This window comes from Triturus cristatus, chromosome 9 (genome assembly GCF_964204655.1).
Source record: "Triturus cristatus chromosome 9, aTriCri1.1, whole genome shotgun sequence".
NCBI classification, from domain to species: domain Eukaryota; kingdom Metazoa; phylum Chordata; class Amphibia; order Caudata; family Salamandridae; genus Triturus; species Triturus cristatus.
In genome coordinates, this window is record NC_140592.1 from 57,409,185 (window position 1) to 57,428,444 (window position 19,260).

Genomic DNA, 19,260 nt, shown 5'->3' on the forward strand with positions numbered 1-19,260 from the left:
AATTATCCACCCCCATCCCTATTAGGGACTCTATTTGGATGTGGGCGAAGGGAGATGCAAGCCTTCCCCTTTCTGACGTAAAGCGTCCCTTGTATCTTGTACTGTATCTTGCCACCCCTAAAATCGTGCAACGGAAGTAGGGTGCATTCTGTTGTTCACGTGCACGCAGACTAGTCGTAGCTGAGCTAACCGGGTTCTTCAACCGTACGATGTGCAGAAGCTGGGGGTCTGAGAGGCCGTGAGATGCAAGCATCTCTCTCATGAGTTCCCTTCTTGTTAATTTAAATAATAGGTCGAGGCAGCAGGGTGAGCAAGACTTGTTACTAGGTCTGGCACTTTGCCAAAAGCTGGTTGCTTCTGTGGTGTCCTGCTTTTGACAAGTTAATGTTGATTATCCACACAATTCCACACCACACAATTCAACTCCACACATTTCCAATCCACACCACAAAATTTGACACCAAACCACATAATGCAACTCAACAACACAAGTACACAACACATACATCCAATCCACACCACAAACATTTGCACCTAACCACACAATTCAACTCAACAACACAATTACACAACATACCACATAAATCCAATCCACACCACAAAATTCCACATCATGCTACAAAATTCAACAGCCCACCACACCACATACAACTCCACAGCACAAAATGCCAATCCACATAATTACACTATATAACACACAATCCCACTCCACATATTTCCAGTACACTCAATACCACACAATTACTATCAACATATTTCCACTGCATACTATGCCACATAATTCCACTACACAAATCCACTTCACTCCACAAAATTCTACACCACACAATTGCCCAACTAATAATTCCTATCCAACCCACATAATTCCATTACACACCACATACATAACACATAGGTAAAATAATTGTCATTTACAGTGCCAATAGCTCTAACTCAAGCAAATGCAAAACCTATTGCATTTCTAATGCTTGTTTAATAGGATGGTTCAGTTGTACATAATGCCTTCCTGGTTATATATAAGGTAACAAAAATGCTTATAACACTTTTCTATTATAACTTTCCAACATGCTGCACAGCAGGCACAGTGCTCTATACCATGGCTTAAAGACATTGGCAAAGCCAATAGCTCCGGCTAAACACTTACAAGGTCCCAAAGGCGAAACCTATTGGCTATGCCAATGCTTGTTTTTACTATGTTTCCAGTATTCTCCAAAATTAGAGGCAAAATCACAGCCTCACATTTTCCCTCTTGATAACCAACTACATTGCTTCTAATAAATATGGTTGGTTAAAACCTGGTTTAAATGACTGCACTACTAAGCTAGGATGTATTTTACATCAGTCATTTCCAATCTGTTTCCAAAGATTTCCTTCATAGATGCTTTTAAAGTATGGATTTGAAAACAGCTGACGATGCTGTTCTCCCCAAAAACCTCACATATCTAATGAGTCTAAAACACTAGAGAGGTGACTCAAAGCATATTTGCAGTAGAACATATGCTCAGCAGCCCCTAACGTAATGCCTCCGTCAGAATTACTTTCTACAGTAATGCCAGAATGGCAAAGCAGTACCATGGACACTGTAAACAAGAGGTTAAATAATTATAAAGTGAAATTCTTGTTTCTTAACTGTCCCATGAGGTTAGGATCGCCCACTGTCGGGGTTCGGTGAGGACTAGATGAAGTTCTGATATACCTTATTATGTAATACCTATGAATCTTAAGAGGGTCTCTTACACATCCCTATAAGAGCCAGGTAGATCTAATTCCCTAGATTTTGATGCCCTAATTACTAAACTCTTATCTCATCAGATTACACCCTGGCAAAAGTCGGGTGTTTCAAGATGCCTAGAGAAGAGAACGTTTTCAAGACATGCGGGGGAGGGGGGGAGGCATGCTGGGAAGATAGTGATTTAAGAGAGGTGCAGACATAATGCTATAAGATACTACCAGCTGAATTCTGTCTGTCATAATGGACAGAGTTCTACCCCAGCATCTGTGTTTGAAGAATCAAGACTTAATACGTTTTTTAAAAAGCTGAATTTTTGTGTTATTGAGACCGTCATCTGAAGATAATTGAACCTAAAGGCTTAGTACCTGCCCAGACAAAAGCTCAAACCTCACCTGTTTGCCTCAGCCTTGCATCCTCTCATGGTCAGTACAGCAGTTCCATCAAGTGTGACAATTAAGTCACCTATTATCTAAATGCATGAGAAAAGCTACGTTTGTGGTGCACAATTACAAGCCATTGCTATTAAGGAAGTGCTGCATTGCCATTTAATAGCAGTTCCTGTCATCTTTTTTTTACTGGAGGATTTCTTCCCCTAGGATGAATTGTTTCACTAAGTATTTACCAGCGGCTGGTAGAACATGGGTGATTGTGGTGCGATGTCTCCGCCCTCCATTTGATCTCTGTGGTACACTGCAATCAGCTTTTGTTCATACAGCAACAAAGAGAATGGCCAGGTAAGTGCAACCAATGACATAGAAGGCTTGTTGTGTACTCATTACCTGTGGGCTTATGATATTATTTGCGTACTCATGTTTCCTCTATCTCTGGAAACTTGAGTTGCTTTACAGAAAACATACATTTCACAATAGGGTTTTAGAGGGATGGACGTGGGCTGTGTTGCGAATACAAAGAAATCTTGATTTCTCTATTTTAGATCAAATGATAGTTATAAGCCATTGTTAGAAATATGGGTCTCTAGTTGGCAATGGTTTGCACCTTTGTCCGAGTAGGGACCCTTCCTTCTTGTCAGGATAAGGGGGATACACCACTGAAAGAACGTCTGCTCACCTCCTTGGTAGCTTGGCACAAGAGCTCCGGCTGATCTAAGAGGCAGAGTGTAAAAGCATTTGCACATAACCAACAGTAATGCAGTGAAAAAACTACAAAAGGACACCAAACCAGTTTAGAAATATGTCCAATATTTTATATATTCAAAATAAGACCAAAACGATCAAAATCCACCATACAGTACTTCAAAATATGCACTTTGCAAGAATAACCTCAAAATGCAGTTCCTTGAAGCCGGTAGCTCCTTCCGGTGCTACCGTGGTGCTGAAAACAGAATTCAACAGTTCTGTCCGACCGCGTCAGTCGTGGAGACGGTTAACTCGTAAATAGTACCTTTTCGTTGCAGCCGATCACGTTGGAGCGGGCCAGTCGTGGAAACCTTCGCAGTTGTGATGTGAAGCATAGTGGTATGGAGTGCCCTTAAGGTTCGGTGCAGGCAGTGGCTCGGTGACAGTTGTCCAGCGGCGTCGGTGAGACCAGGGCTGCGGTGCGGAGGGAGGTGGTGCTCGTTGCGGTGCTGACAGGTCACGGTGCAGGTGACCGTGACAGTTGCTGGGAGCTGGCGTAGGTCGGCCCAGATGGTGGTGGGGGACGGGGCGGTGCGCTGTGTAACTGACGAGCAGTGCCCCCAAACCATGGTGCGGACACAGGTGTCGGGTCAGCGATGTCGTCGGTCAGACTAGGGAGGCATAGTGAAGCAAGGCAGTGTGGAGTGCAGTGCCCACAGGTCGCGGTGCAAGCAGCGGCGGTCATCATCGGTGAGACCAGGGTTGCAGTGCGAAGTGCGGCCGTGCTCTCTGCGGTGCCTACAGGACACGAAGTCCGCAGTGGTGTAAGTGACTGTGTTGGCTGCTTTCCCCCTCTGTGGCAACTGAAACCGCCGTTCAAGAGGCAGTACCCAGAGGTAAGTGAAGTCTTTGCTGTCCCTGAGACTTCATGAACAGGAGGCAAGTTCGATTTCCAGCACTTGGAGATACTCCGCACAAGTAAGAAAAGTTCAGTCCAGTCCTTTCAATGCCCAAGGCAGAAGCAACAACTGCAGGCCAACTCAACAAATCAACAACACAGCAAAGGGGCAGTATTCCTCCAAGCAGTTCTTCAAGCTCTTCCTGGCAGGTTCCTTGATTCCAGCGAGTTTTCTGAAGTCTTTTATCTCCCTGAGACTTCCAACAGGAGGCAAGCTCTACTTCAAGCCCTTGGGGAAAACTCTTAACAGCAGGATGATGAAAGTACATTGCAGTCCTTTTCCTGCCCAAGACAGAAGCAGCAGGCCAACACAGCAGGGTATGCAGCAATGTTGCAGTTCCTCCTGGCAGCTTTTCCAGCTTTTATTCCTAGCAGGTTCCTTAGTTCAGCAGTAATTTAAAGTTCTAGGGTCTGGGCCCCAATATTTATACCTCGTTTTCCTTTGTTCTCTTGTGGCAAAAGCCTCTCAGCTCAGTCCAAACCAGTTCTGTCCTCTCTGCCTCAGCTTCCCTGCAGGAGGTGGTGACAGCATTGTGCAAGGGGGACTGGGCCTATTCATGTGCAAGAGAATTCTCCCCTACCACTCTAAATGCAGACCAGGCCTATTCAGGTGCTAGTGAAACTCCTCCTCCTACTACTCTGAATGCAGCTCAGCCATGACTAATCCAGGAAAGGCAGGACACCCCTCAACGGCTGTCTAGAGTGAATGCACATCCCCAGCTCCCGTCACTCCAAAGCCAGACAGACCATCAACAACCCAGCAGAGGCACACAGGATGGCTAAGCAAGAAATTCCCCACTTTCTAAAGGTGGTATTTTCAAACACAACACAAAAATCATCTTTACTAAAAGACGTTTTTTTACATTCTGAGTTCAGGCATACTAAACTCCATTTCTCTGTCTTGTCCCAATGGGAAGTTATACCTATACAATGTTCTAAATAAGTTCCCATTCTATCCTATGGAAAATATAGCATTTCCATAGTGAAAAACGAATGACCCTGTATTTCACTATCAGGACATGTCACATACATCAGTACATGTCCTACCTTTCACATATACTGCACCCTGCCTATAGGGGTACTTTGGGCCTACCTTAGTGGTATCTTACATGTAAGAAAAGGGAAGGTTAGTGCCTGGCAAGTGGGTGCACTTGCCAAGTCGACATGGCAGTCACAACTGCGCGCAGACACTGGAGTGGCCGGTCTGAGAACCCTTTTAAATGCTGCTTGTGTGGGTGGCTCTATCTGTGCTGCAGGCCCACTAGCAACATTTGATATACAGGCCCTCGGCACGCACAGTGCACTAATCTAGGGACCTAATAGTAAATCAAATAAGCCAAACATGGAAAAACTAATCCATTTACATGGAGAGCATATGCACTTTACCACTGCTATTCATTGCTAAAGTGCCCAGAGTTCTAAAACCAACAAAAACAAAAGGGAAAAGAGTCTTGGGGTTAACTGGCTGAAAAAACCAAGTCTAACAGCCATGTATCCAGAACTTTTCAAGGTCAGCAGGCATGCAGCTGTTTCGAGACAACAATGAATTACTACATATGGCATGTAATAATTGGAGTTGTCAAGGATGCTGTAAATCATTCTTTTCGTTTGCAAACCTTTGAGTAAAAGTTGTGGGTTTGTTGATACTATTCACGCCCTTTGACTCTGATAGGATGTGCACCCGCACTAGCTATTAACGAAATTTAATCTCCTTTTTTTCTACTCCAGACCATGAAGCTCCTCCTTAAGAATCGTTCTCTTCAAGAAGCCCCTGCCCCTTAAGTAAAGGAAGGCATAGTTTGGATTGCATCCTGAAATCACAGATCTGACTGATTTCAGCACAGCAACAGTGGCATGAGCTGCCCGTCTATTAACGTCACGCTTTAGTCCGCAGCAGTAATCTATTCACTGGTACTTTCATCTGCCTTGTCGTTTGTTTGGATGCCCAGGTCATCCACCCCTTCATTGTTCTGTTTCTGCACTCCTCAACAGAGTTAAGGGCATCTTCCTTATAAGGTGGGATTTTAACAAGGGTTGTGCAGGCAAGCCTTGAACCGTGCTATCAATCCAGCCCAACTTTGGTTGCTATTTTACCAAACATCCAATCCAAGCTTTTCAGTACACACAAATGCATTTTGATTGAACAAGCAGTCCAAAAACAGAGATAGACTGACTTGACAGAGTTCAGGCAGTACTCTGGCCATCTCGCTAAAATGTCACCTTAGGCAGTAGGTGCCCTAAAAATGAAACCCATGCATGATATTCTCGATGCATTTTCATATTGACATAGTACACAAAATGGAAAAACAAATGTATTAAGACATTGGAATATATGGTGCAGTTGTTTTCCTCGCATTGTGTGGGGTGTGCGAGGAAAGGGTCCTCTTGTTTCGGTGTCTCCTTCCTAGCCTTGTCATTTACATACTTTGAAAGGCCACTGTCAAGTTTGTTATTTGCTTTCATGACATTATGAAAAAGAGGAAGGTGATCATGTCTTCTGACCTGACTTACTCTATTTTCATAAAATTATAAATATAGGATAATCCAAAAATACAGCCAAACCTGAGTTACTGTGTTTTTTATATTTTGGATTGGGTGTTTTTTTTATTGTTTTTTTTAATCATCTACTTGTTCAATGGACAAAAATTCTACTGAAAAAAACTTGTGCTCTTAGCAAATCCACTTGCACAACCTACTCTCTAAATCAGTTTTAAGGTGAAACACAAAAACATTAATATTTTTCTCAGTTGTAAAGAACTGAGAGTGTTCTGCAACAATGATAAATTAAAACTCGTTTTTTTCTGGGGAAAGTATTTTCGTTAATCACCCAACAAGTACTGACACAATAATACAATAAAAGCTCTTAAATAATTAACTTCAGTTGTATTTTAGGCAATCGTGCTTATTTTCTCTGTATGAGAACAACATATATTTTTTCTACACCTAACATTTTTCAAAAAATGCTTCTGTTGCTCTACAGGAGTGGAACGAAGCCACAGACTGATAAAAGACTGGCTTCCCCAGTGGCGGGTAGGAGCATCCTGAAGGAACCTGGCACCATCGACCTGAGGAAGCTGACGAAGGATGACCTGGTGGAACTACTAGCAAACAGTGTTGTATATAAGAAAGGTATGGCTGCTGTAAACATTTACAGGCACGTCACAAACTTAGTGAAAGCATCCATGACCAACGTTAGAGTACCAGTCCCACTGAAGAATATTATATGCCCACCCCACCCCTTCGAAAAGACCCGGTATTGGAGCCAGACAGTCAACTAACTAAAGGACAGTTTCAAACTCTTTGTTTTCCATCACAATTTTGTGGCGCATGTGCTGCAGATCGGAGCATATAAATTCTCCCTACTTCCACGGACAGAGTAATTCCACAGTCATACGCGCATTCACTCATCATACGCTAGGGCCCATCACACTAACATTCATTCTATTACTCTATCCACACTGAATATACGAGAGAAATCCTAAATCAATCTGCATCTAAACTGAGGTCAATGCGACCTAATTGATCAGTCTTGAGTCATGATTTAAACATTAAGAACACATTTGAAAACTCAATAAATGACAAAGAAATAACCACCCGACACTGGAATTCAAACAAAGGTTATTTTTTATCTAATTAGTTCAAAATGAAAGTCATTCAATAGTGAAATCATTATTCTCATAATTACCTATTCTAGCTAAATGTCGTATTTGGGTCAGGACAGGTCTTTCAGTAAAGTCTCCCGAGTCGCCGTCCTCTCAATCAGCGTCGATCCTCTCGAGCTTAGGTTCGGGAAGAAGTGACCTTAGACACTCTCTAGTCCAACAATATTTATAGTAAAACTAACACATTAAAAGTTACAAACAAGCTCTAAACGTCCGTTGAGCCATTGAGCAGAGCGAGCAGGAAAGGATGTTGACTCGCAACATTTAGAAAAACCTCCGCTCTCGAAAATCTCAAAAATAAAAACACGGAAGAAGGAAGCACAAACCAAAAAAATGTAACATCCATGAATGCTCTTCCTCGGAATCATAGTGAAACCACTGCATTGTGGCTTTTATTCTCTCCCAAGGATAACTGGTGACAACTGGCGTCAAGCCCAGAGCTGCTGTCCTCACGGAAACTTTTAATACAGACAGAGGCCGAGGTCAGGTGGTTTTCAACCATATTCAGTGAGGCCTCTCTTCGTATTTCATCTACTCAAATGCAGGCTGTAAATATCGGCCATCTTTGACTAGGCCAAAAGGGACCATCTTAATCAAAAGAAACACAAAACAACAATACTACATCGTAATGATTATACAGTGTTAATTCCCACTAATACCCTTATGTGTATGCAATTATCTAGCCAACTGCAACAAAAAGAAGCATTAAAAGCGTATTATTTCAAAGCGCAAACACATAACAAATAGCACTTTAGCCACACATATTTAATTTGCTCACCAACTTAGTTCACGTATTAATAAAGCAACACAAATGCATCCCCACGTGTAATTCTTTCATTAGTAAGGTTGATTAGTCAGAAACTTCAACAAAATTAATATCTAGCAATTAATTATTAGTAATTTTAATTATGACATATAAAAATATACGCTGATGTTCGGGTTTTGACAGAAAACCCTGCTCCAGCACATGAAGAGGCATCCGTGGGTTCATCTGGATTGGCTCAACCAAATACTGTTCATATGGCCCACTGTGAGAAACACATTATTTAAGCCACTCCCCTAATTCCTTAAACCATGCTTCTTGCACAGAATTCCTAGTTTTGCTTCTTTGGTCACACCCCTTTTAGAGACTGCACCTTTTTCTTCCCAGTTACAACACTAGTTATGAGTGGACGGGACATCTGCCAAGTTTTGACACTAGTTTGTCCGATCAACTCGGCCCTTCGTCCTCTGCAACTTTGCTCACAATCATTCATGCAGATTTATACCAGTACTTACTGTCTGAAAAAATTGAAATAATGCCTTATGTAGATTGACCCTTCTGTCTGCGTTGCAGGTGTTCTTATGGCTGTCAGCAAACCCCCTGGATTGTCCATTGCAGGTACAGCTTCCCATATTTTCACCATGAAATGGGAATTGCTACAGTAAAATCTGAATTTGTATCTTTGAGTACTGTTTTACGTCTAGTTTCTCGATTATTACTAACAATGTGTGCACAGACAACTTGATGTTGGGATGGACCAGATCTACTGGAGGCCGACAACCAACCCTAAGACAAATATGATCTGATTAACACACACCAGCAAACAAACATTATCTTGACGCTTGTGATTTAACTGCTGAAAACCGCTTCTGCATCCTTGAACTCACTGAGTCTTAAAATTTGGTCCTTCTGTGTGATAACACAACTCCTTCAAATTAGAACATTTTCCACTGGGGAAGGTGAATTACTTGCTGCAGTGCACTACTTCAAGACTTGCATGTTGCTGGATCTGTGACACAGAGTGTACACAATAGAATGTGGTGCCACAGAGTGCACAAACAACACTAATTCATCGGTTGCCCAGGGAGAGGCGCACATAAGTAAAATCTTAGCCATTGTTTTTGATTTAGACCTAACCTTTGGGTCCCAATTAAATTTAGCTGTCAAATTTCTATTATGATAAAGATTCATCTGAAGTGCCCACCTCCTAGAACTAGCAAGAACCCTGGTGAATTTGAGGCAAACGTTTTACAATATAGTCAATACCGGCTTTTCTAAAAAACAAACTTTGCCAGAATAAAATAAGGCCAAGACCAAAGCAGCTAGATTGAGTGTTCTTCGTTAATGTTTGGGTGTCAAAGCAGCTAGATTGAGTGTTCTTCGTTAATGTTTGGGTGTCATATCTGCTTTTAAAGTCTTCTTGTGACTCCCATCAGATTCCAGGATCAATGTCTAAAACACATACATTAGGCACAAAGGCCAGTGGTCCCTATATAAACTTTGGTGCCATGGCACACCTGTTAGAATCCTGAATAGGCAAACTCCCACATGATCTACCAGCCAAGATTCAAAAGGCAGTAGACCGGGTGGCATGTCATTCAGGATTAATTATGCCCATAAACTCTAGAACACCTTGAACGTATAATAGCAGAATTCAACCTCTTTCACTTATGGTAGACTTAAAACCAATAGACCAGCGCAGTCAGAATAGTAACTGGCATCTATTCTATCCCAAAAAAAACACTGCTCCATATTGATAATCTGAGACACAAACCCCTTATGATTTTTGCACCGCCCCATTTCTTTTTGCGGAAGTATCATTGTGTTGGCTGTTGCCAGAGGTGGTGCAAGCTGCAGTGTCCTCCTGATGAGGGCTCTGGCACTTATTTTTTTCACAAATTAAGCACTGGATCTATCCATACTTTAAAGAAGGATATCTGCAGGGTGTGATCTCTGGCTATTTCTAGGGTTTGAACACTCTGTATTTTGTGGACAAAAGCATACTTTTGAAGCTTGCAAACTGTTCATATTACCAGCCCCATTTTCTGTTACTACCAACTAGATGCAAATGATTTGGAAGAAGGTCCCTGCATTTTCAAGACTCTACTCTTTGGAACTCGTTGCTTTTGACTTTTGAGAAGAGGCTGACTTCAGGAAATTATGCAAAGACCTGAACACCCTCCTCTTCTGTCAAACATTTTAACTTCTATCAGCTGACCTGTTTCATCTGTTGCACCTTCTCTTTGTCCTCCTGTTTATCGCAAGCAATTTGAAGCATTAGTTGGCTGCACTACAGAACAAATTAATACATACGTAGTAATGATCTTGACAATTGCAAAGTAGTTCTGTACCCGAGCTGTGTTTACATAGTAGTGAAAGTTTAACTTTTTGGCTATTTTAGAGAGGGCAAAAATGTATTTCCAAAGGTCTGACTCTGGGCGCTGCAGAGGAGCTTCAACAAATTAAGAAAGAAGCAGATGAGAGGCAATACACAAAGTCAGTAAGTTTACTGTGCACGTGAAGCAAAATTTATTCCGCAGGCATTGTGAGTTTTGTTGCAAATCTTTATTCTACAAAAGTCTCTGGTACACACGTGGAAAACAGCCAGCGCGTTTCACCCTCCAAAGGGCTTCTTCAGGGCAAAGGTAAGACGACCAGATTCATATATCAGTTTTGTAGAATCCAGCAAAGACTATTATCGAGCGTCCCTGTTAGCAGATGTTATCTCCACAAAGGTGGCCTATAGAATGTAAACAATGTCACTATGTCCTTAGTCCAAGCAGAACGTACAACGTCTCCGATGACGAAGAATTGGTTCTAATGGTGTAGTTAAGCCTCCAGTGTAGTCTGCTGGAATGCTTGGATGAGTTTGCGTGTGAGTGGGCCTGTGTCCGGCAGCAGCAGCTGCACCATTAGAACCAATTCTTCTAAAGAAGCCCTTTGTAGGGTGAAACGCAGTGCTTAATTTGAGCCGGAGCTTTCCGGTGCTGAGCACCGGCACCTAATTGGTTTCCGGTGCTCGGCACCGGCATCTAATTGTCAACACTACACTTAGGGCAGTCAGCCACAAGGTGGCGCTGCTCATGTAATTTAGAGAGGAGCAGTATTAAAGCTGTTTAGGGAAACAATATACATTAAAAAAATTACTAATACCTGCCTTCCCGGCCGTTCCTTAAGCTTTAGGGACCTTGAATAATCTTTACTGTCGCATTTACATGCAAGAGAGAGGGTTAGTAGTTGTTCTGGCAGCGATGACAGGGGCGATGGGTGGTGCAAGCTGCAGTGGCCTCCTGGTCAGAGCCCTGGCACTTAATATTTGACAAATTAAGCACTGGTGAAACGCATTGGCTGTTTTCCACATGTGTACTAGAGACTTTTGTAGAATAAAGATTTGCAACAAAACTCGCAATGCCTGCGGAATGAGTTGTGCTTCGCGTGCAATGTAAATTTACTGACTTTTTGTGTATTGCCTCTCATCTGCTTTTTTTCTTGAATCTATTTGTGGTCATGTGGCAGCTGGCCATTTGAGGTGGGCAATACGAACTGAAAGTACTTTTTGTGACTAGCCTAGGTAGTGCAGTTGCCGTTTACTGAACTTCAACAAATTACTGATCTGTGAATGCTATGTGATAGAATGTGGTGCATAGACTGCCCTCAATATGATGATTTGGTGTTGTTCCTTTGTTACAGGTGTGGAGTCTGAAGCCACTTTACTGTCGCTGCTTCCTTATTTGGCCTTACGACTTGGAGTCGCTGAAGAGCTGCATGTTGTTAAAGCTGCAACAAAGTATGTAAAAAGCCCTGGAGTAAATCAATAACATGCCCTTGTTCACTCATGACCGAAAACTTATCAACCCATTTACATGTTCTAGATGAGCTGCTGGAGACTGCGAGAACAGGGTTACTTTTGATTCCAAACCAAAATCTGGCATCCTCTTTAACAGTGATAGTTTGTTTTTAAGACTCGTTGTCGTTTATTACCTACTTAACTCCCCCTTCTCGTCTCAGTACTTACAGAATGAGGATGGAGAGCGCAGTGCTTCTCTATTATATTGGAGTAATTGATCCCAACATGTCATTTTGTATGTTATCATTACAATTAGGAAGGCCACAATACAGATTGAGTTAGCTTGTGTCTTCTTTGGTGTAGGGAGTAGGTCCAAGGCATACTACTTGGTTGCATCTTAATTCAGTAAGAACTGGGACAACAAAGGAAGTGAGGGATCAGGAGGTTCCTTATGGATATCTTGTCAGTAATATTCAGTCTTCTGATTCTTCGATTATTGGTAGCCCTCCCTCCCCAGATCAGCATCCAGCGCTGTTTGAGTTTGTAAGTTGGAAAGGGCCTATAGTGGGTTAAGTTTTGTGTAGAAGAGGCTTGGTGGTTAATACCAGTATGCATTGCATTTGTATTGGGTATAGGGGTGCCTTTGCAAGGCCATTGACTACTGAAAGGAAAAATGGGGATTATAGGAGGTTATTGATAAGTGATCTGGGGATGGTAAATCTATGCAGTTATTCAAACCGGTGACCTTCATGCTGCACATCACTGGACGGGCAATGCACTTACTCCCACGAATCGTCATCCCATCCGTCAGGAAAGATGACTACTGTCGGAGAGTTTGTGACTCTTTCCAGGTGCTAGGTATGCGCTCTGACTGATTGAACACTTTTACTTACAGCTTTAAGAAATTTACTATAATAATAGAAAACCTCATTCTGCTATGGAAGTGTACACCGGTCTTGATCAGCTGCAGTATGGCTGCATTAGTTGTGGATAGTGATGGAAATGACACTCACTGTCCATCTGCCATGATGCTTGGAGGCGCAAGTTCGGTAGCAGATGCTTTATGAAGAATCTCTGGTCTTCTTTACCGTCGCCTCAGTTTCTGTTTGCTTAGGACTTAAAATATACTAGGCATCCTGAAACGGACTTTCCCAAAAGGATCGCTCTCCGTGTAGTTTGGTGGAGTGACTATTATGGCCAGGAGTCATCCTTAGCACTGTTAATCTCTGCCCGCTTCTGGAAATGAACAGCACCCTGTATGTGGGTCTTAGGGATGCATTGATGCCATTCTCCCCATAGAGTTAAAATGTCTTCTCAAGAAGATTGATAGTTCTGTAAACTCCCACCCATTAATATAAAAAGGGTGCGGTGAACCGCGGCACTCCACAATGTTCCTCAAGAAGGCAATGAGTATAGTAGGGAGTCCTACATTGGTGTCCTCTCCTGGGAGATTGTTTAGAGCAGGATGACCAAGCAGCATGTCATGAAGGTGGCACCGCAACATCTAGTGCTGAGGAATTAAATTTCTTGGATAAGCCAACAACTTGTCTTTCGTTTTTTGAATAAATACATTTTCTAAATAATTGGTTGAGTTCAGTGTGATTTAGTTTCTAATACAATTGTTCCATTTTCCACTAATCCAGGGAAAGTTCCGGCCTTGTTCTACTCTCTAGCTGTCACACGACCACTAAAGGGATGGAAGATTTTTTCATAATGTCCCGGAAAAGTAAACGTCCAGTTTCCACATATTGGTGAGTTGACAGATGGTAGGATAGCACATGCTCCAAAAAGGAGAACCATGCACACTTATCTGAGAACTCGGGCGTTAAAAACAGTTTTGCAAAAAAAGGAGGATTTATTTTCAAAACTGGGTATGTGTTCAAGACGTGGAATAAGTACTGTTGAGGAAAGGTCTGGGAAAAGTTGAAGATGAACAACAGCACATTTTTGATGGTTGGGAACCTATTGTTTGTACCTTATTGAAGCACTGTTTGTGTTCGTGTTTATCTAGCTAGTGTAGGTGGCAGTTGTAGCTCCTTTCTGCACAAAGTGTAAACATCGCCCCTGTTGGTGCAAAATGTATCGCTAATGCCACAAAAGAAGTGCAGTTTGCACCTCTTGTGGCCATTTAAATTGAGTGTAAATGAGTCCCTCTTATCAGCCGAAAGAAAATCTGAAAACAAGTCCACGTTGCTCCCAAAAATTAGTTCTTTTTAAAAAAAGAAAGGGTGAAGCTCTGGTTCCTCATTCACATTAACTTTAACTGGAAAATGTCTCCTCTTTTCATATTAAGTGCTAAAAAGCTGATAACACAATTTTATTTACTATCACGCTTTCCTGTCTAATTTTTAAACATGTGCCGCTAAGTTCCAGTCCCACTCGAGCAGAGTATCCAGGAAGGACATGTGTCAACGTTTTGCTGTAGCTGGCAATGAAAAGACTGTTGCTGTCAAGCATATCTTGAAATTATGCAGATATAAGCGGAATAGCTGTGCTGTACTTGGTGTTATGTACACTATTCTTGTGGAGTGTTTGAATCTATTGGCTCAATTATGCTGTTTGTTTCTGACCTGTTGGGGCAATTTCTTTCTTCAAAATTAAAACCAGTTGCAGGATGGGCCTGAGATTTCTATAATCACTAAATATTAGTAGTGCCTATTCTAAATCGATAAATATTTTGATTCGCGAGAAAGAAATACTTCATAATGTGGTCCAGATTAAATGGCCTTGTGCAAAATCCTGATTAAGTCTTTTGTGTTACACCGTTGGCCATACTTACTTAGTCTAGATATGTTCCTTAAGCAGTTTGTTTCATATAATTTGTGTTTTAAACTCCACAGTTCAGCATTATTTAGCACTAATATATCAATTTTTTACCTCTTCAAATGTGCTAAACTTCTTTCTTTTTAAATTGTTTTTCTCAGTGCAGTGACGATCGGTGTCCCAGATCCGGAAGAGGGTGAAATCCCTGGTGCTTTGAAATCTGAACACATTGGAGACCATAATTTGGTAACTAGAAAGGGTTGGGTCCAATGGGGTTAGATGAGGTGTAAAACAGTCCCAGAGTAACTCCTTTTTCATATGTACTGGAAAACAGATTAAGCAATGGTGCCCATAGGAATAGTAAAGGAAACCTGGTGGCCATAAAAGGACCCCTCTCACATGGTTTCCTGCTTCTATTCTCATAACATTGTATGAACCATTGAAGACCCCATAGTATATATTCAGTCTGAAAACCTGTTTTAACATTTAAGGATTTGTTCAAAAATCTCAGATTTCACTGCACAGATTGTGACCTTGAGGCTCTGAGAAGATTCCTTAAACAGCTCTTATTCAGAATTGCAGAGAACAGGGAAGCATTCGTCATTTATTTACATATTTGATAATGCAATATTAAATATTCTCCTCACATCTTTATAGCCAGCAGTTCTGTCATCTCATTAATCATGACCCAAAATAATTTATAAAAAAGACTACATTTGATTTACAATGATAGACAAATTAATTGGCTAAAACCATTTTAGTGTCCTCATAACTGTATAAAAACCTACTTAATCTGCAGGAAAAGCGCCAACAAAATCCTATCCTGAAATCCAGTTGATCGACAGCAAAATTTGTGCTTCACTATTCCATATAAACACAGTTACTTTATTGATCAGTGTTACTCCTCAGACGATCTTCTTTGGTATCACTTTAATTCTAATTTTCCAAACTAACCATATGTAGTCATTGACAGTCATTTATGCACACACATGCTCAGCCATTGGCCACCGCTGCCTCTAGATGTCTAAGGTTCAGCCTCTTTAACAAGTGCTCCAGCCACCACCTCCTGAATTCCCCATGAGAGTGGTATAAAGATTTGTTTATTCATGAGCAACGAGGGCTCGCACCTTATCCCTACCCCAAAAAAAAAAAACACCTTCAACCGGCTCTTCAATTCCCTAGGAGTAGTATTCCCAAATTATGTGGATAAAAGCTTTTTTGGGGAGGGAGGGAGAATTCTTAAAAATTAATATTTGTGTTTAATCCCATTATGGTCTACCCTACTTATAACAGTTGGACGTGACCTTAAACTCTGCTTTTTCTAAAAGTAAATTGTTGTTTGTGATTGGTCCTTCTCTCTCACGTTTTCCAGTACATACTTACTAAACCGTCTGTGAGCCACTACAAATCTCTTCCTTGTCTATTGACATAGTTACACTTAACATGAGCAAACCAGTGGAAGCAGACTTTAGTTTGGCACTTGTTCTTTTATTCATTTCACTCAGTGGATCCCAGGTGCTAGCTTGATCTTCAGTTCACTGCTATTGAGCTCAAGCTCACTCTGCAGTGGTATGAAAGAGGGGCACATATTTTATGCTACAATAAATCTTACTTGTAAGAATGTCCATACCTACGCCACATGCATGGCAGCTAAGTTGCTTTGTAATGATACTGCATGATTGTTGTCTTGGTCATATAACCCATCTATGCAGAACACAATTTCAGAATTGCTGAATAGACCTCCACCAAAGCTGGAGTACTATTAGCTACTTCAAGCATGTACTTAAGATTCTCAAAACAACACACCTCAAAGTAATCTGGGAATGGACGGTTATGGTTGTCTTCATCAACATATTTACATTAGGAAACAGGGAGGCGTAGGAGTCCACAGATAGTGAAGATCCCTTTCGAGCTCCTGTAGGTGATAATTTAAATTGTATATGAAAGTGGTAAGGCAGATGTTGGCGTGTAGTTCAGCAGACGTTTTTATCTAGAAGTTACGTCCCAACATCCTGAAACAGTGGAATTGTGGGTCACCACGAGGAGGCTTGGAGTGCAAAGGAGTTTTTGATTAGTCAAGGGAGGGTTACATAAATGTGCACATCTCTTCAGCAGTCATAATAGGTGGATGATGATAGATTGTTTAGGGCATGGGTATACTCGCAAACATTTCCCCAGAAGCCACAAAGTTTGATCTGTGATGTGACCTAGAGCCGCATTGATTTCAGCAGGATGGCAGTGGAAGGTTGGTGGCAAGGTGGGTATAGGGGAGGTGAAGCATATACATTTAGGGGCTTATTTATGAGAGCCCTGCTTCACTTTTGCACCACATAAAGTGGTTCATGCGTGATGCAGGCCTCTCATAAATATTTGTGAAGTCACGCAATAACACCCTGCGTTGCTTTTGAGTGGCCTCATAAATCATGAGTAAGGAGATGTAGGACACATCTTTGTGTTGCTTTACTCTGCACCCAGTAGGCATTTCATGGGCGTTGCAGTGGGTTTTTCAATGCAACACCCATGGAATTTGATGCTGCCCCATATTTACAAAGTGATGTAAACCTGGGGAAGCGTCAAATCTGTACGCCTCCCGAGTTGAGGCGTAACGAGGAGAAATATGTTCATTTCTCCTCGTTTTTTCCTCTTTCCATGCGTGCTGCATTCAGCAGCAAGCATAAAAAGAGGTTAACGCCCATAGGATTGTTAATGTACAGGAAGTTGCCCCTTCCTGCACAAAAAATATCCTGCCTACAATGGAGGCACTCTTGCCCATGGTGCAAGGGTACCTACGGCATTGGCTTAGACATAAAGGACAGGAGTGAACTGTATTGCTTTCTGCCCTTTCACTTTGGTGTAGGGCAGCGCAAGCTGTGCTGCCCTATGCCACAATGCCATAAATGAGGCCCTTTGTGTCTTCCTTGCACAACTTTCATCCAAAAACTTGAGATTAATCCTGGTTTCTCCACTTAACCACATTGGGTGATCCTAGTCAATTGTTTTATTTCACTTTCCCTCCTTTATCTTCATTATCACATCTCAGGGCCTCAAATCCCTGACTTTCAGGATGTGTACTGCGCAAAACCTTCTCCTATGTTTGATTTAGTAAACTATAATGTTCATGTATAATAGAAACCCAGGCCACCCAAAGGGTGCACATAACAACTGACTTGCCTCTTGGTTCATTGTTGTTGGGGTGGAGGGGGTGTGAATGAATGTTTTTATATTGATGTTGGGGAAAAAATGCTTATCAATGTGGTGATAATACTTATGTACTACAGTGAAATTGTTCTTCATGTTAATGAAATACACTATTTGAATTTTGAACAGACGTTTACACTTTTATTGCAAGATGTCTTTATGAATGAATGTGTTTCTAAATTTAAGCAGTGTAGGACACCTTAGTTACTTCTTTTTTTTAACTTCAATCAGCCTTTAAATCAATGCATGCCTGTTTATTTCACATTGCTTTCTAATGTTAGTGCTGAGTTGAGTAAATAGCAGCCCAGAACAGGGGGCTGCATGTAGCAGTCAGGAGGGCCGCACGCGGCCCCTCGCCGTGCTTTGAGGATCACTGGTTTAGGGCTTTCGATACAAAATGAAGGAGTTTGTATGTTGGTCTATTATTTACTGACATCTGTCCTATTGTGTCTGAGTGGAATGACTGGGTTTTCCTGGGATAGTTATAGAGCGTGTATGAAGCAAAGCATAAAACGTTTTTTAGTCGTGCAAATTATTATTGAGGAAGATAAATAAGGTTAATGGAAGAATCTAGTTTGCTTAGGAAATGTGCAAAGAATAGTGCTTCGGTAGTGTGAAAGGAAACGTGGTTACATATTTTGCAAATATCATTTACTCTGTATTTGTGGTCATTAGCTGTGGATGTGGTAAAGGATTCCAAGCTCACTCAGTGACTAAAGATGTATGCATTAGAGAGCGCCGGGGAGAAATAGGATATCAATTTGAAGATACTTGGGCTCAGTTGTTGACTGTTAATATCCTATTAACACAGTAGACAAGGAAAGCCTCAAAGAAAGGAACGGAGTACATTTTTAGCTCTTGCTAGGATAACCGCGTCATCTGCAGAAAGTAAGACGGGCAACGCCAGATGTCCCACCCGGGAAATTTCGGAAAACGTACAACAGATGTTTGTTTAAGTTATTAATACAAAAGTTAAACAGGGTAGGGGCCATGATGTGTTTGTGTCGTTTGTAGAATACTGTGATGTCTCGCCCATAACTCACAACCCCACCCCAGACACAGCATATCATTGTAATTCTAGCAGGATGTGAATCGTAGTAATCATGTCTTCCTTTCTTAATGCTAATGAAACCAAATCTTGATTCACTGAATCAAAGGCTTGAATCAGGCCTTTGAAGATCATATAAGCAGGGAACGTCTTGAGGGTGAGGTATTTAATTAATCTAAAGTGTAAGTCACTGATCTGGTCTGTTTTCCCGACTCCTTGCCTAAATCATATGTAGCAAGGAGGAATAATCTCACTGTCAAGGCCTTGAATCCC

The 19,260-nt window shown here is 41.6% G+C and overlaps 1 protein-coding gene across 7 annotated transcripts in view; it reads left to right on the top strand.

Annotated features, from left to right (window-relative positions):
* RPUSD3 (RNA pseudouridine synthase D3) overlaps window positions 1–19,260 on the top strand; it is a 48,441-nt gene that overhangs the window by 13,758 nt on the left and 15,423 nt on the right. For 6 of the 7 annotated variants that reach the window (XM_085624394.1, XM_085624396.1, XM_085624397.1 and 3 more), the window contains 6 exons: window positions 2,329–2,466; window positions 6,747–6,895; window positions 8,765–8,809; window positions 11,882–11,978; window positions 13,622–13,729; window positions 14,903–14,987. In XM_085624394.1, the coding sequence (XP_085480520.1) occupies window positions 2,330–2,466; window positions 6,747–6,895; window positions 8,765–8,809; window positions 11,882–11,978; window positions 13,622–13,729; window positions 14,903–14,987 (621 nt within the window). In that variant the 5' untranslated portion in view covers window position 2,329. The remainder of the gene's footprint in view (window positions 1–2,328; window positions 2,467–6,746; window positions 6,896–8,764; window positions 8,810–11,881; window positions 11,979–13,621; window positions 13,730–14,902; window positions 14,988–19,260) is intronic. The other variant, XM_085624395.1, reaches the window with a different exon arrangement.